This window comes from Miniopterus schreibersii, assembly GCF_964146895.1.
Source record: "Miniopterus schreibersii genome assembly, chromosome: 1".
NCBI classification, from domain to species: Eukaryota; Metazoa; Chordata; class Mammalia; order Chiroptera; family Miniopteridae; genus Miniopterus; species Miniopterus schreibersii.
The window spans coordinates 34,438,371-34,456,816 of NC_138101.1; the positions used below are offsets into that span (position 1 = coordinate 34,438,371).

General features: G+C 37.5%; 1 protein-coding gene across 11 annotated transcripts in view; it reads left to right on the forward strand.

The window, feature by feature from the left end:
* ADGRL3 (adhesion G protein-coupled receptor L3) overlaps nucleotides 1-18,446 on the forward strand; it is a 698,136-nt gene that overhangs the window by 587,921 nt on the left and 91,769 nt on the right. For all 11 annotated transcript variants that reach the window (XM_081145463.1, XM_081145466.1, XM_081145468.1 and 8 more), the window contains 3 exons: nucleotides 14,650-14,833; nucleotides 15,742-15,864; nucleotides 18,170-18,378. In XM_081145463.1, coding sequence (XP_081001589.1) covers nucleotides 14,650-14,833; nucleotides 15,742-15,864; nucleotides 18,170-18,378 — 516 coding nt within the window. The remainder of the gene's footprint in view (nucleotides 1-14,649; nucleotides 14,834-15,741; nucleotides 15,865-18,169; nucleotides 18,379-18,446) is intronic.

The following is an 18,446-nucleotide window of genomic DNA, read 5'->3' on the forward strand; positions in this document are numbered from 1 at the left end:
AGAGTAAATTATACAGGTATTATTTAAGAGTTTGGACAGGTCAGTTTATAAATGTAATGATTCAGATACCTCCAAAGGACAATGACTGATGTTGCTGATGGAAATTCTGCTCTGACATACAAGGAAGATCGTTCTGGAAATCTCTCAAAATTTCCGTCGTTAGTGTGTCAGGTCAGACAGAGGTGCCTGCTTCACAAAGTCATTTATGACTGACTCCTCTATTTTGCACATTTCCTACAAAGAAACAAAATGTCCTGGCTGCTGTTTGTATATACATGGTTTTCAAAGCTTCAGGAAGTAATTTAATGAGGATGGGAAAAAAAATCTCTTCTGTTTTAAAACAAAACGTTTTCATCTAAAGCAAAAGTATTTTTTCACTTCTTTTTGTCAGGTGGTATTCTCTTCGCACTTAAAATTTCATGATCAGCCCGGCCGGGCGTGGCTCAGCGGTTGAGCATCGACCTAGGATCCAGGCAATAATTGTTCGATTCCCGGTCAGGGCACATGCCTGGTTGAGGGCTTGATCAATGACTCTCTCATCATTGATGTTTCTATCTCTCTCTCTCCCTCTCCTTTCCTCTCTCTGAAATCAATAAAGATATATTTAAAAAAAAAAATTTCACATCTTTAAAAAAAAAAAAATTTCATGATCAAAGGCTGGACCATTACTTAGTTGAAAAATTGTTTATTTAAAGTATATTAGGATGATCCTTGCTTTCTGAACATGAGGTTGCCTTCAGAAAAGTGTTAAGTACATAGAATATAAATAAACATTTCTATGCAAACAAGAGAATACACATCAGTTTACTTTGCTATTACCGTAACAGCTTTATGATCACATAGCTAACCAGAAGAAAAAAGATATTAAAAATAGTATTACAGAGTTAAAATCCTACTTCCTGGAAGTATCATTAACTTTTCTGGTACAGGTCAGAAAAGAAATGGAAATTTTAAGGGGTAATTTGCAGCAAAGTAGTTGCCTGATGGCTTGGAACCAAACAAATGATATTTTAGTACTGCTCCCAACAGAGTTATCATTTTGATATTTTCCCTTATCAGATGTAAGAATTTTGTACAGCTGGTAGTAACAGAAATGTAACTATGGGAACTTAAACAAACCAGGGCTTTGTTCTCACACATAAAAAAGAAGTGCAGACATGACCGTCCAGGATTAGCCTGAAAACTCCACATTAAAACAAACAACACAAAGTTTCCTATGTTTTCCTGCTCTATTACCTTTAGCACATGGGCTTCCATCCTCAGTATGACAAGACAGCTACTTAGGTTCCAGTCGTCACTTCATGCAAATGTCTGAACAGAAAGAAGGAGAAAGATAAGTAACCAAACGATTCATCTCTTTTAGAACTTTCCAGAAGTCTTACCAACTACTTCTGACTGTATCCCATGGGCTAGTCATTCTGCATAACTGAACACTACATTAATAGGTATAGTTTTTCATCTGGGCATAGTGTCCAGTGATTCTGTGTCTAAGGTAAGAGAGTTATTGTGCAACTAGCATTCTTAGATGCAACCAGAAATACTTTTTTTCCTGCTTAGTGATACAGATATCTTTATCCCGTTTTGACGTAATAACCAACCATAGATTTATGTCAAGAGTAGGGTTACAGTTGAACCCTAATAACAGATTAATATGTTGTTTTGATTGTTCTGTTATAGTCTGAGGGGGATCATTTTGTGCAAAGAATTTTTAAAAAATATTTCAAATCATTCTCACATAGAATTTTTTTCTTTTTTTTCTTTTTTAAAAAAAATATCTTTATTGATTTTAGAGGGAGGGAGGGAGGGAGGGAGGGAGGGAGAGGGAGGGAGAGAGCTGAAACATCAGTGATGAGAGAGTCATTGATCGGCTGCCCCCTGCATGCTCCCGACTGGGGTTGGAGCCCGCAACCTGGGCATGCGCCCTGACCGGGAATCAAACCCTGATCACCTGGATCCTAGGTCGATGCTCAGCCACTGAGCCATGTCAGCTGGACCGGTTTTCTTTTTTTTAAGGTAATTTTGAATTGCTAATATAAACACACGTTTTAAAATCCGGAAAGTAGGGAAGCTGCATTATGAACTTGGGGCAGGCCTCTGACACTGTGATGTGTTTCCGTGGTGTCCCCTGGAGTTCCATAGGGCAACTTTACATCTTGCCCCTCTCCCAGTCAGTCAGCTCTCCTTCAAAGCAGTCATCAGCCTCTTAAATATCCTACCCGAGAAAATGTTTTTAGTTAATTCCATGATTTTATAATGTATCTTTAGAAGTCTTCTCATAAAAGCACGAAACAGTGTTGTTCTTCTTGCCTAGAAAAAAGACTTTGGGATTAGCTTGTGGCAAATAAGGTACCATCGTACTACTAAAAAGAACCAAATGTAGAGCTGATCACAAAGTGGACTTGTATCGTGGCTTATGTCAACAAAACATCAGTAGGAAACCAGTTGAATAAAATGCTACAACAAATAATAGAATTCTCTTGAGCCACTGGAAGAATGGGTAGGTCTTTTACTGACTTAGAAAAGATGGGTGTGATATATTATGACGTAAAAACAAGCAGGCAAGCAAAACTCAACAGGTACCAGCTGTATTATAGTATCACATTTGTTTGTGTGTATGTGTAAATATTTATAAATCTGGAGGGAACTACAACAAACTCTCCAAGCATTTCTTTTTGGGTGATGTGGGAGTTGTTCCACAAATAGACTTTCAGGTTTTAATTTATATACTTCTGTATTTTTTTAACTCTTTGTAAGCATTTACTTTTATTTTAATTTTTTTATTAAAGATTCTTTTTTGGAACAGTTTTAGATTTACAGAAAAATTAAAAGTAGAAAAAATTCCCATATAGCCCCTCTTCACATATAATTCCCTTCATTATTAATATCTTACATTAGTATTTACATTTATTACAATTTATTTTATTTTTTCCGATTACTATTACAGCATACATTTATTACAATTAATCAATATTGATATATTATTATTAACTAAAGTGCATAGTTTATTCAGATTTCCTTAGCTTTTATCTAAGTCCTTTTTCTGTTTTAGGATCATAACCAGGATGTCACATTACATAACATACATGCATACATACATGCAAAATATTACAATTATCATGTCTCATTAGGCTCCTCCAGGTGTGATAGTTTTTCAAACTTTCCTACAAGCTTATCTTTCTTAATGTCAGGAAAATATATTTTCCATTAAAAAAAATAATTAAGCTCTATGCTTTGAGAAGAGCATAGAACTATTCTTTGATTCACTCACATGTTTCAAGCACTGTTCCAGGTGCAGCAATTCAAGGTGAAGATAGAAAGGATTTCTACTCTTGTAGAGCTCACATCTTAGTTCAGCAAACTGGAGTTTGGGAAGGAAATAGACAGTAAATCAATCAAAATAATAAAATAAATAAAATAATGGCAGAAATACTATGCCAAGAATGAAAATATCAGGTGACTACTTGGTTACTTTATATTGTGTTTACCAGGGAAGATGTTCTAAGGAAATGACAATAAAGCTGAGTCCTGGCAGTAAGGGATCAGCCATGTGCCTATCTGCAGAAAAAGCATTCTAGGATCAGAGGTCACCCAGGCCAAAGATGGTCAGCTGAGGAGTGGTTGGAGAGTTCTGAAAATAGAAGAAGGCCAATGTCCTGAAGCAGTCAGTTGAAGGAGAATACTAGGGCAGGAAAACTATGGAAGGAGTTAAGATTCTGAATGCCATTAAAGAGCTTTAACTAGGGACATGACATTATATTTTTCCAAGATTATTTTGGTTGCAAACTTAGTTTTCCTCTGACATCCATTGTTACAGCTTCAGCTATCGCCTTTATGTAAGTGATTTTCAAAAAACATTAACCAACTGCTTTACACATTTAGAAATTCTTCTGTTAATAATCCATTTTCCCTACTGCTGAATAGTGTTTTAAAAATGCAAATCTGATCATGACTTGACCTTACTCAAAGACTCTCCATTACTCTCTTTTTCCCTTAAGAAAAATTTTCTTTTTGGACTATAGTGTTTGAGAATTTGACTCTTTTTTGCTGATTTCCCACACTTTTAACCATTCCGTCCCACATCCTTGGATTCTACATTCCCAAAGCATGTAAGTACTTGCAGTTCATGTCTCTATGCCTTTGTGGTCATAATAACTTCTGCTTAAATTAATTCTAGATTTGTTCTCCTTTCTGATCCTTTCATCTCCATAATTTTGACTTAATCTGTCAACACCCACTTTATATGTCAGTTACTCTAAGGGCGCATTCTTTATCCCACTTAGTCTGGATAAATGCCCTCTTCTGTGAACTTGTAACACCCTCCATTTTCCTCTTATAGCAATTATCAAGCTGTATTTTAGTATCTCTTCACTGTTCTATCTCTGAGCTCCTTGGGAAGGAACAGTGCCACTTTTATTTCTATATCCTCAAGACCTTTTAAATTGTACTTAGCACATACAAAGTGACCTCTAAATATTTACCGTGTAAGCAAAGCTCCAGGCTTGTATTCCCATTGCCTACTGGTATATCCACTGCAGTAGAAATCCTCAAAACACTTGCCCACACTCAATATTGCCAAGCCCTCTCCTGTTTTCCCTTAATTCAGCTTATCAGTATTTTGCCCCCACCACTTTACGACGACTGCACTTGTTGAGGTCATTAATGACATCAAGCTGCTAAACTCCATAGCCAGTCGCCAGTCCATCTTATCTGACCAATCAGAAGCATCTGGCGCAGCTGGTCAGTCCCTCTTCCTTGATATACTCTGAATTGGGACAACTTCTTCTCTTGATTTTCCTCCTATTTTGATGCTTTTTTTTTTTCAGTCTCCTCTGCTGGTTCCTTCTCTTCTTCTCCCAAACCCTTAACATGGGAGTGCCCCCTAGATCAATACTTAATCCTCTTGTTTCTCTCTGAGCAGCCACACCCTTGGAGGTCTCACTGGTTTAACACTGCCAGAGTGCCTGTGACCCACGGATATCGTCTCCAGCACAAACCACTCTTCTGAACTCTTAAATATTTCCTAGCTACCTTCTCAACATCTTCCTTTTGTCGTCTGACAGACGCCTCAAAGTTCCATGTCCACAGGTGAATTCCTAATCTTCACCTGCCAACTAGTCTTACATGCAGTCTCCACCCACGCGATCGATGTGCTTCAGCCACACTGCACTGTTTTCTTTCTTTCAGTTTGATGCAAAGGTGGCCTCCTTCAGGTTTTACAACATGCAAAGCATGTGCTCACTTGGCAACTTTTATTCGGTTGTTCCCTCTGATTAGAATATCTCCTCCGCATATTTGCATGGCTAACTCCCTCAACAACTTTGTCTTTTCTGAATTGTCATCTTTTCAACGAGACCCACCTGGCCTATCCTACATGAAATCACAAGCCATCCTCTCCCCAACCCTACCCCTGTCCCATCACTCCAGATCTCTCTATAATGCCTGTTTCCTTTTATTTTAATGATACCTATCTATCATCTATCTATCCATCTATCTGTCTATCTATGACCTATCTATCATCTGTGGATCTATCTGTCATCTATCTGTCTATTTTTTTAATTACCTTGCCAGAAAGTTCAGTTCTAGGATTTATTTTTCTCAGCTTTGTTTAAATTGTATCCCAAGTGTTTAAAACAATGTTGGTACATATTAAATACTAAAGAAATGTTTATTGAATGAAAAAAATACCCTACTTGAAAGTAAAGATGCACAATAGTGAACAGATTATCCTTCAAAAACAGCTTTTCTGTGTTTTTTCTCTTTATTTTACAACCATTCTACCAATTACCCAGTAAAAAAACACACCTAGCATTATTATTTAAAGAAGAAGGGCTTTCTGGATGCTTTTATGTTTGAGTTCACTTGGAAACTGATGGAAACTTTCTTTCCTTGACTTCTGTAATACTACACTGTTCCAGCTACTCTCTCCTCATCTCAGTTGTCAACTTTTCTTTTTGCATTTTCTCCCCTGCTGTTAGTGTTTTGGAGCCATCAATTCTCCCCCCTCTACTCAGTTTATCTGTGAAATGTTAGACATATCAATGACTTCAATGAGCTTACGTAAATTTATGATGCCTAAACTTCAATGCCAGATTTTTGAGTAACCTGCGGGCAGAAGGGGTTAAGAACATGCCACCACAAATATACCACATATTAATTATTTTGAGATGAAGGCAATTGAGAAACAGTTGATGTTCTCCCTCTTTCTGCCTAAAAACAGATCATAAAATTTTCCCATGTAAGGGAAGACCATTCTTATCACCAGAGACCTGCCGTCAATGCCAAAATGGACCTTTGAAAACAGACACACTAAAATAACTCTTGTCTTCGTTTGTTTCCCCTATGACTTCCTAGTCACTTTCCCACAATTTACTGCTGCTAGAAGCTTAAACCTTTTCCTTTATCTTGTCACTTCACAAATGTGTCATTTTTGTTTAAAAAAGTATATAAGAGCCCTGGCCAGTTTGGCTCAGCGGTTAGAGCGTCAGCCCTCGCACTGAAGGGCCCAGGGTCCGATCCTGGCCGAGGGTATGTCTGTTGGCTGCAGGCTCGGTCCAGGCCCCTGTCGGGTATGTGCGGGAGGCAACCAATGGGTGTGTCTCTCACAATCAGGTCTCTCTCTCTCTCTTTTTCTCTCTCCCTCCCTCCCTTCCACTCTCTCTGAAAAGCAATGGAAAAAATATCCTCAAGTGAGGATTAAAAGAAAAAAGCACATAAGCTCTCAATCCAAACTGCCTCTTCAGGTCATCATTTTTCCCGTGAAGTTTCCTATGTGTACATAAAAATATTAAATAAAATTTTTGTGCTTTTCTTCCGTTAATGTATCTCTGTCAGCTTAATCCTCAGGCCCAACCACAGTACCTAACAAGGCAGAGGAAAGGTTTTTTCCTCCCCTACAAGGCTTACCTAGACCTTTCTAATCGGCAGCATTCAAGCACTTTGCATTAAAAATAGACAACTCTCAAGTCGTCGTGTTCAAACACTCTTTCCCCACATGCACTTACACTGTCTCACTTTAATGGACAGAAATGTGCTCCTCTTCTTTTATTCCCATTTTAAGTGTCACCTCATTGCCTGTTTCCAAATTCTGTGCACTACACTTTTTTATTTCTCTCACCAACTGACTTTAATACATCAACAAATCCTTATAAATATCTGGAATCTCTCTCTTTCTCCATCCCCAGAGCCAGAATACATGGGTTTGAACCCTGGTTCTGCCTTATGTTGGCTAATTATCCCTTAGCAAATTTCTTCTCTGAGTCTCAAATATCTCAGTCTTTATCAAGATGAGGGTAATGATCATATCTGCCTCATGGGGTTATTGTCAAAATTAAAGGAATTGATGCATAGAAAGCTTTCAGGTGAGAGTCTGAAGCACACTCAATAAATATTAACCCTTATCACTTATATCACTCCCCTACTTTTAATTTTTCAGGGACGTGTTGTTACCTTTAGTAAGAACTGCAGATATCTTACCTAACATGGTTTGAAAACCAGCTTCCGCTCACTCGCTCATCTAGCCATTGAACCCTTTGCACTCGTTGCTCTACCATAAGGAATTGTTTTCAGCTCCTCTGAGGTGTCTGTTCTCTTTCGCCTCTGTACCTATAAGCACATGCTCTACCCCTTGCTTGCCTAGCCAGTGTGGAGTTTAAGCTTGGAATTATACTTCATGGACTCTTTCCAATACAGAGCTTGTACCCTGTGTTTACACTGTTAAAATGCCTGTCCTGTTGTATCTTAATTACTTGTTTAATTTGTCTGGCCTCACTATACTGTCATCCTTTTGAGTGAGAAAGAATGTATCAGTCTTTCTTTTAACATTCCCGTTGAAGGTACTTCATTAATGTTTGTTGAATGAATGTTGAGTTAGCAAGAAGTTTGATTCAAGTTTTTAGCTCCATTTAATTCCTATAACACCATATAGATTTATTTGGCAGCATTCAATCATTTGACTCTAAATGAGATTTATAAAACATGTCAATTATAGCTTGCTAAAAACAGTACATTTTTAAACAACAAGAGGTCTCTTGGGAGGGCAGAGTGTTTTCTATGAAATTTTAGTTTTATCTTATTGCACTATTAAAGGTTCTTATTGCTATATTAAGGTCAGTTGTGTTATATAATCTAATTTTAATTAAGATTTGAAAATGCCAACACTTCACTGTAATATAGGAGGGAGTTCAGAGATTAGTAGTTTTTATATGCTTAATAATATTAAATGACAGTGATTATAAAAAGAACCTTAGGTTTATTGATCAGATGTGTAAATATCAGTCACTCAACTTGACTTCTAATAAAAAACCTGCAAGTTCAAAACCCTTTTGAAAACTCTTCTAACACTTGACCTTTAAAATTTTGATCTGGATCGATATCTAAACATAAGTACAATGTGCCCTATTCAATAATGATTTTAAACTTGTGCTCTATTTTATTTTATTCTCAACTGATAAACTTCATATCAATAAGTCAAAAATGAAGAATTAAAGAAAAGTTTTTATTTTTTTCAAATTATAACTAAATATAAACTATGATCAGAAAACAGGAGATGAGAGCAGAGGACACCTGAAAAATTATTTTTTCTCTCTCTACATATATTAAGATTTAATCATGAAGAAAAATATTTAAACATAAATGTATATAAAATATAGTAAGATTAAAAACATCAATGTTTAACAAAATTATTTCAGTATATATTGATAAAGAAATACTGTGTTCAGGCAAACACATCAAAATATAAAAATGTTGAAGTAAAGAGTAAAATAAAATTTCTGAGCAGTTTTCAAAAGGATGTCAGCAGTTTATTAATTTAAATTTATCTACTCATAGGAAATCATTGCTCTTAACTTTCTAACAGACTGCTAACGACAATTTGCATATTTATAAATTTTTGTTTTGTGTTAACACAAAAATACTTTTTAAAAAATATTGAACTTACATAGAATTTATTTGCCATGTTGTTATTTTTCTTGGCTTCATAAGTCTGCTCTCCATTCATCCTTTGATACATTTTCAGAGGAAATTTTGTTTAAAAAGAGATCTAAACATAGTAAATCCCAAAATTCTCTTATTGAAGATCTTCGAAGATCTGACTTCTACCTACCATTTTCCCACCATATTCATGTCTTAACACTTTCTATGAACTGTACGTTCCCCTTCAAACCCCACTCATTTTCTAATTTTTTTATCATCAACTTGCGTATTATGTCCGTTAGCCTCCAGTGTGCTCATCATAATCAAGGAAAGTTTATTCATCTTTTAGGGTCTAACTCAAAATCTAACACCTCTGGGATCTTCTCTGATCCTCTCCAGCAAGAATTTCTTTTTTGTTCCATTTGCTGTGAGTTTATAGCTCTATTTTGCGCTGGCCTTTCTGCCTTGTACCTTCGGCAAATTGAGGGCAGACTGCGCGCTTTCCTTCTCTTTTCATCAGACAGTGAGTTCCCGAGCTCTTTGCATATCGTACATATTTAATAAAACCTCACTGAGTTACACTGAAGGATCTGTTGTCATGCAGAGTGGTCTGCACTCACTGCAGTCACTTGTGGTTCTGCTTTTCTGCTTGGACGCTGATTGTCTTCTCAATGCCCTCTCATTCGGCCTGCCTTCCTCCACATGTTGGTGGCATATCTGAGCTCTCTATTCTCTCAGAAGACTTCTTGGGCAAAAGGTTCTAGAACTAGAGGAGGATGTGTCCAGTTTTGCTGTTGTATACAAGGTCATTAATGATTTGATAGTAAAAGTAGGTTATCTGTTGAATGGGCATTTATTGAATAACCAAAATATCTCATGTTACTAAAATTTCCCCGGGGAAAACACAAATGAACAGGGTCTCTTCCCTGCGGACAACATGGTCTAGTAGAAAGCCAGACTTTTCTTGAGGGACAGATCTAAAATAGTCATTTGGGTAAATAAAGATATGAGATACTTTAGATAATGATACATGCATGATACAGAGAAAACAAACCAAATAATAGATTTAATAGTGGGGGGATTCTTCCTAGATACACTGATAATGGAAGACCTCATTGAACAGAAAATAACTTGAGCTAAGACCTGGATGAGCTCATGATTACAAAGCTTGTCCTTAGAAAAATCCAACAGTGATAAAGTTATGTATCTTTTCATGAGGCATGCATTCAATTTGGATCTTTATTTTGTTGGTTTTCAGTTGAAGGACAAGGGATAGGTAAGTTCCCAGGTAATTCTGCTTGCCTAGTTTGAGATTTACTGCTATCCTGGATAAGAAGTGACGCTGACACGTTTCTCACCATTGATCCTTTTATGTATTCTTGCTAAGGCATCCTAGGCTATTTCACGAGCACATGCTCTTGGAATAATGACAGAGGATGTTATTGGAGCCCCAGCTAGTGTGACTCAGTTGGTTGAGCGCTGTCCCTTGCACCAGGACATCATAGGCTCAATTCCTGGTCAGAGCACATGCCTAGGTTTTGGCCAGATCCCCAGTAGGGGACATGCTGATCAATGTTTTTTTCTCCCTCTCCCGTCTTCTCTCTCTAAAATAAATAAAAACATATATATTTAAAAATTTTAATTTAAATAAAGTTGTTATTGGAAAGATATATAGCTGATTTTCCCCCAAATTTTTCACATTAGTTATAACAAATAATGAAATCCTCCCTTTTGAAATATGTAAAGAGTGATTATACAGTTTATAACATCATTTAACAAACATACTACTAGTCAAATGAATTTGCTTAAGATATGAATAATTATAAGAGGTCCAATAACATTGTGTAAAGCAAAAATATGTCCAGAAGGATATGGTGTGTCCACGATCTTGGTAGGAATCCAAGTGACTTTGACACTTTCTAATTTATATTTGATTTTGAGACACAGTTAAAAGTCATGTTAGAGTCTAGTCAGTAAACTAAATAATAAGAATAGTATAATCTAATAGTAGGATATTTGTATCTAGCCTCATATTGAAACATAATGACACTAATTTTCTTTGTAGTTGACACTTCATTGACTGGTTAGAAAACAAATTTGTCCCAAGGCATGCTGAAATTTGGTGGTGGAAGTAGAATGCAAATTTTCAGTGCCCATCTCCTATTTAGTTTCTAGTAATTTAAAAATAATAATGAGCCCTGACCAGGTAGTTCAGTTGGTTAGAGCATTGTCCTAATTTGCCCAGGTTGCAGGTTCGATCCCCAGTCAGGGTACATACAGGAGTCAATCAATGAATGCATAAATAAGTGGAACAACAAATCCCTCTCTCATTCTCTCTCTCTCTCTCTCCCTTCCTCTGTCTCTCTCTAAAAGCAATAAATAAATAAAAATTTTAAAAGATAATGAAGTGACTTAGCATTTAGACTCTGGCAAGGACATTGTTAATTAAATTTACTTCTCAAAATTTTAGATTATTTCAGTCTGTACATGTCAAAACCATTAGGTCACTTTTTTCCTCCTGGAGCAACATGTTGATGATATACATTTCTTTAAGATAATTCAGGACCAATCTTATTTCCTTCCAAATTTAGAATATAAATTTTAGGTCAGAAAAACATTTATAGTAGAAAAGAGAAATCAGTGAGAGCTGTTGAATATTAAAATGATGTCCCAGTATCTCACTTTAATCAAATTCCTTACACATTTCCCATTCAACTTGGTTCTACGTATAGTTAAGCTCAGTTCTTTGTAACCAAATATAATGAAAATCAACCTTTTTTTAAAGAGATGGTGTTGACATTATGAAAGCAATGTAAATAAGTAGTTTGACAAAAATATTTTATGATCAGAGGTCATCATTTGTGGGTAAAAATGTACAAATGCATAAATGTATAAGGAAAACAAAATACAGATATCCTTTTATCACTGAGGAGTTGTGACTATTTAATTGCCCGTCATTAAATTGGTATCAGGGACATCTGGGCAATCTTTGGAAAGATTAAACAAATTGTATTCATTGTAATATTATTATTAAGACTGACTTAATTGTAGGGCCTCACTAGCAGGAAACAACTTAGTTTGTTCAAGTCTTCTGAGCACACATTATAAACTATTTAATATACATGTCATTCCTCAAAGCTTCCTGTAGTATATAGTCTTTAGTAGTAAAGTTGTGTACCAGGTCTATTTATGAAGATTTCATTGTAGAAGAGTTATTCCTTCCAGATCTCACTTCCCTGTGAATATTTTGCAATTACCAGGTATGACTTGTGCTTTATTCCGTGAAGACCTCTCTTGTTCCCACACTGGACTTTGATATCACGTGAAAGTAAACATTACCCTTTAAGCACTTATTATGAGCCAGGCAACCTCATGGAATGGTTATGTTATCATTGCAAATTTACAGATGAAGTACAGAGAAGTTAAATAACTTACCCCACATCACACAACTAGCAAGTGGCAGAGCCCAGAGACGAACTCAGAAGATACGGTTCCGTATCCCACATTCTGATTTTAGCACCACAGAGTGTTGTCTCTCAAGCCTTGTATTGACGGTTCCTTACCACTATACGTAAGCAATCATAAGTGCTTTCATAGGGAGAATAAATGTTAGATCGGTGTCTTTACCCACTCAGGTTTTAGGGCCGTGTTTTAAATCTGTTGTTTCTATGATATACTTGGAAATTTGGGGGGCTTTAATAGAAGGCTTCTCTAAAGATGGTCTCTTTTGGGAAGATGCAAGTGTTGAAACTGTACTCAAAACTTATAACTGTGAAGAAATATTGCCCCTTACACATTTTCAGTTGCAAAACTAAGATAAATGAATAAGGGGTGCCTTTGATTCATTTGCTGTCAATTCAAAGACTTGGCGTTCTAACTAAAGCAGCCTCTTATAAAAAGGTTTCTATTTAGAACGTTCTTGGAATTAATCATCGTTGTTTATTTTCCTTATTTTTTTCTCCTTTTGCATTTTTTAATCAAAAAAAAAATTAAACATAGTAAAGGCCAGAACAGAAATAATTTCTTACCCTTAATTTTTTCCGTGGGATGGGGTTAGAATGATCACTGTAAGGTCAGGGACTGATGTGAAAGCGGCTGCTCCGTAAAGAACAGGCATAGCCCCTGCGCGTGTGGGGTTTCCTGAGCATTTCTAATGAATTCAGAGGACCACCTAATCCCAGCAAAAATACTTCCTCGCACTCAAGAGATTGGCGCTCCCCATTTGGCTTTGGAACATACCTAAACCTCTTTCTGTTGGTTTGTTTTCTATCTGGCACCACTTTTGTTGGCATCTCCTGTTGGCATTAGAGAGCTTCCTGGAAAGCAATCGTTTTGTTGTGATCCGGAGATGCCTTTGTCCGGCTTCTAGGTCATGTTTTGAACTCAGAACAAATGACAGGGCTAAGCACACTAGGTGAAAATGCCCATTTGTTACACTCATGGCAGATTTTTTTTTTTAATGATGCAAAGTGCTCAAGTTCCAAGTAGAACTATTTTACATAAAAATCCAGTGAAATTGATTTTTGGCTATAACTTGGAATAGCTGGGAAAAATATCAAGAAAAGCAACTTTTTTCAAAAGGCAAATGAGTTTTTGAAGCTGGTGTTAATTGGCAGCCAAGGTGTTTCATTATGAAGCTGCATTTTTAACAGTTGTTACTTGGTTACTATGAAAACACCGGCCAGAAAGAACACACCACGGTGCAGTGTCTGTTTCTCGGGTCTCTCCCAATCCCTCCACCGACTTGTCAATAATGGGAGTCCTGTTTCGAAACTCTATATGCTGCCTAGAAAGCCCTTGTGTTGGCTCTTTATTCAACTTTATTCCTGGGTAAGATGGGTATTTCATCATCAAAGGGTTCAGGGAGGATCACTTTCAAACTTCACATTGTATTTTTCTGTTTTGCAATTCTCTCTGTTTGAATGAAACCTTAAGAAGACCTTATTGGGAGAACTGTTTTTCCTTTATAACCTAGAGCATAAAGCTAACCACAGGAAACGATTCGTTTGGATAAAGCAATGTGAAATGCGGTGCTTTATCTCTATGTGTGAGTGTAGCTACTGCTGATTTTTTTAGGGAAAAACACCTGAGGGCCATAAGTAGCAGGTTCCCACTGTTGACTCCCTCCCTAACAGTAAACAGTGTGAAGGGTTTCTCTCCACACATAACATATCCAGAGCCCCTGGGAGTATGTATGCTTTGATATTTTCCCCATCCTGACATTTTACTAGCTGGCTAAGAAAAAAAATTGGTTTGCTCAGTGAGGCCTCAACCGGTAGGCAACAAATTCCTGCATTGTCCTAGCGATAGGCCTCCTTTTAATTTCCCTTGTGTTCTGCATCTAGTTTTATGGTGATGTAGAGAAAAAAAAATTATTTTCAGTGGGTGATGCGATAAAAGTGTTGGTTTAAATTCCTTGCCAACAGCTCACCAGCCAAATAATGTAAAGCTGTGACTAGAGTCTTATGGAAGCCTCTTTGTTGGTTCTAAGGAACAAGCATGGCTATATGTGTTGTCCTTTCGAAACAAAAGCAGGTTTTCCTCTGGCCTTGCCCAGCCTCACTCACTCGGGTCTTACAGAAGGGCCGGTGCTCTGCCCGGGCGTGTCACGGGGAGGCCGGGGCAGGGCTGAGCTCGTGCACGCCTCGCTCCTCGCGTGCTGGGCAGCGTGTGCACTGGACTCCTGGCAGCTCCGCGGGTTCACTGGACACCTCTGTCCTTGTGTTCATCCCCTCGCAGGCCATGGTCGAGACAGTGAACAACCTCCTTCAGCCCCAAGCCTTGAACGCGTGGAGAGACCTGACTACGAGCGATCAGCTCCGCGCAGCCACCATGCTGCTGGACACGGTGGAGGAAAGCGCTTTCGTGCTGGCCGATAACCTTTTGAAGACTGACATTGTCCGGGAGAACACAGACAATATTCGTAAGTGGCCTTTGTCGGACAGGGGAGCCAGAGACGCTAGTACAGCAGAAGAGGGAATAGAAAAAAGTATCTCTAGTGTCTGTGGTGGCCTAGATCTTATGAGGGATACGCTATTATTTTTCTGCCATTAAGAGACTTAAAAGGGCCCTCACACTCGCATGTGCTACCCTCCTTAGGGCACCCCAGTATTGGGTGCCTTAGCCTGGGGTCACTTTCAGTGAGGTCCCTTTAATTTTGTTTTGTTTTTAATGGATATTTGTTTCTACACCCATATTGTACTATTTAAGATTTTACACCCCTAAGGCGGGGCTGCTGGGTCACTTCAGTTATGGTAGGAGTGTCTCTGACCTACGTTCTACAAAGAAGGCGGTCGTTAAGTTAGGGGTTAAGACAATTCCTGATAATTGTGTTATTGGCTCATGAAGGGCATAAATCTGTTTTTATTGTGTGTAGGGATGTAGCTGACAGTTTTATTTCAGGAGATTTGATAAAGCTGTTTCAAACTTATTAGATTTAAAGATAAATCAATATTGATGTAATAGCGCAGCGCTAGATTATAAAAGTATTTTATATCTGATTCGTAAGATAAAGATAACATTTTGGAAATAAACTTTAAGTCAACAACAGAGTATATGGCTCTGAGCTTGAATTTTAAATTTTTGACTTCACAGCTGCTACATTTGAATGCTCATTTACCTGATTTTCATAGTTTTATTTGCTTTATTTTGAGAGAAAACTTACCATTGTAAATGAATACTTTCTAAGTAAAAGACTGAACTACTATAAAGCATGACAAATACAGCGTTGATTCTGGTACTTTGATTTTGGAACTAGTTCAGTGATTTAGGAAGTCGCCTTGGCTTTACCGTATTTCCCCGCAAGCGCTGGTCTCTCCTTGCCATTTACAGAGTTGGAAGTTGCAAGGCTGAGCACAGAAGGAAACTTGGAAGACTTAAAATTTCCGGAGACTGTGGGTCATGGAAGCACCATCCAGCTTTCTGCAAATACTTTAAAGCAGAATGGCCGAAATGGTAGGTTAGAGTCTATTTGTTAAGCTTGGTAGAATCGCACTTGTCATCAATGCATTGCTTTCTTGGCTTGGAATTTTATGTTTTTTATTGTTGCCAATCCTCACCTGAGGATATTTTTCCCACTGATTTTTTAGAGAGAGTGGAAGGGAGGGGAGGAGAGAGAGAGAGACAGAGACAGAGACACTGACGGGGCCGGGGAACAAACCTGCAGCCCAGGCACATGCCCTTGACTGGGAATTGAGCCCATGACCCTTCGGTGGGAGGGCCGATGCTCTACCACTGAGCCACACTGGCCAGGGCTTGGCTTGGATTCAGGCTCAAAAAACATATATCAGCAAGGAGGCTGATGGCAGCCTGTACTATTGCACAGAGTCACTGCTGCCACAAGTGAAGGCTGCTGCTGCACCTCCTGCCTCCTTGTGTCATAAGCCCTCATCCAGAGTCTGAGGCGGGTGCACCTGATGGGACGCATCTCGCTGAGGAGCCCAGAGCAGGCTCTCGGCAAGGCAGACTGGGAAACCGAGCACATGCCAGTTTTGTGTCTCTAAATCCCGAAGAGTAAGGAATTTCCCAAACATGGGAGAACAGTTTAGATGTTGGACAGTCCTCTCCCTCCTCAAAAAACAGATTAAAATGTCTTTGTTTTCATTGCCACTTGACTCTAAGATTCAAGGGACAGAGACCGTGACTTGCTTATCTTAATAACCTTAGTAGTCAGGGAAGCACCTATCCCTTGTTGGACCAATATGAGTTCATAATGGAAGACTTGACTTCTTTTAGGAAAGGAAATATTAAAAAAACAAACACACAAACATGTTAAAAGAGGATTATCTGTAAGAGATTGACAAGATGGGAAAAATAAGGGGGGGGGGATGTATGGAGGTAGTGGTCATAAAAGAACATAACTGATTTTTAAGACAGGTAAAATTTTTGAATCTTTGTATGTATTTTTTATTGCGATGGAGATATAATTTACATATAATATAATTCACATAACCTTAAGAGTTTAGCTTGATGAATTTGGCAGTTGTACTTATCCTCTGGAATATCTTACAAGATATGAATCTCTTCTATTACCCGGAGAATTCCCTGGGGCCTCTTTCCATTCTGCTCACCCCCTGCCCCACCTGGTGAAACTACTTTCTTTTCCTTACTATTTGCATCAACACCTTCTTCCTGTTCTTAGATTTTAAATAACTGGAATCATACGGAGTAGACTCTTTTCTGTCTGTATTCTCTAACTCAGTAATCTTGGGGTTCAGTCATGAAGCTTCATTTGGCAGTAGTTTGTTCTTTATTGATTCACAGTATATTCCACTATATTAATATGCCATCATTTGTTCTTCTGTTGGTAGGTTTTGGAGTTGCTTCCAGTCTGGTGCTATTATGAATAAGGGTGCTATAAAAATTCTCCAAGTTTTTTTTCTTTTTGAATTTATGTTTTCGCTTATCTAGGAAGGGTAGACGTATATTAACTTCATAAGAAACTGCCAAACCTTTTTCTAAATAGTTGAACCATTTTATACTCCTTCCAGCAGCATGCAGGGCACAGGAGTTCCAATTGTTCCCCATCCCTGTCACCGTTAGTGTGGACAGTCTTTGGTTTTAGAGATTCTAGTGGATATGAAATGGTATCTCAATGTGATTTTAGTTATTTCCTTCACTAATAATGATGTTGATGATTTTCCATATCTCTTAGCCTATCATATATCATTTTTTTCTAAAGTGTCCGTTTATGTACTTTGTCATTTCAGTGTGGCATTTATTGTTTTGCTGTTGATTAACAGATATACTTTATGTATTCATGAGTCATATATATGTATATTTTTTCTAGTCTGTCGCTTGCCAATTCATTTTCTTAATGCTGTGTTTGACAGGCATAAATTTTCAATTTTGATAAAAATAAGTTTACCATTTTTTTTCTTCTATAATTAGTGTTTTTGGGGTCCTAACTAAGTCATCTTTGCCTTTCTCAAGATCACAAAAATATTCTATACTTTGTTCTGGAAGCTTTATGGTTCCATTTTTTATGCCTATGTCCATGATCCATCTTGAATTATGAAGTGAGATAGGGATTGAGGTTCATTTCTTTTAATACTTATTTGTAATTGTTTCAGCATCTTTTGATTTTCCTTTCCTAATGAATGACTTGGCACTTTGGTTAAAATGAATGCTTAACTTTTGTTGTGTGTATATAGTATACAGATTTGATTATAATCTAATTAGAACTATCTAATTTAAGTAGAATGTACAAAGTAATCATCATTTCTCCCCAATTTATAATTCACATTTGCATTTATTTTAGGAGAGATCAGAGTGGCTTTTGTTTTATATAATAACCTGGGTCCTTATTTGTCCACGGAGAATGCCAGCATGAAGTTGGGAACAGAAGCTATGTCCACCAATCATTCTGTCATTGTCAATTCCCCTGTTATTACTGCAGCAATAAACAAAGAATTCAGTAATAAGGTTTATTTGGCTGATCCTGTGGTATTCACTGTTAAACATATTAAGGTAAGAAAATGGCATCTTAAGTTTAGTTGTCCACATTATCTATATTTGTTATAGCATGAACACAAAGT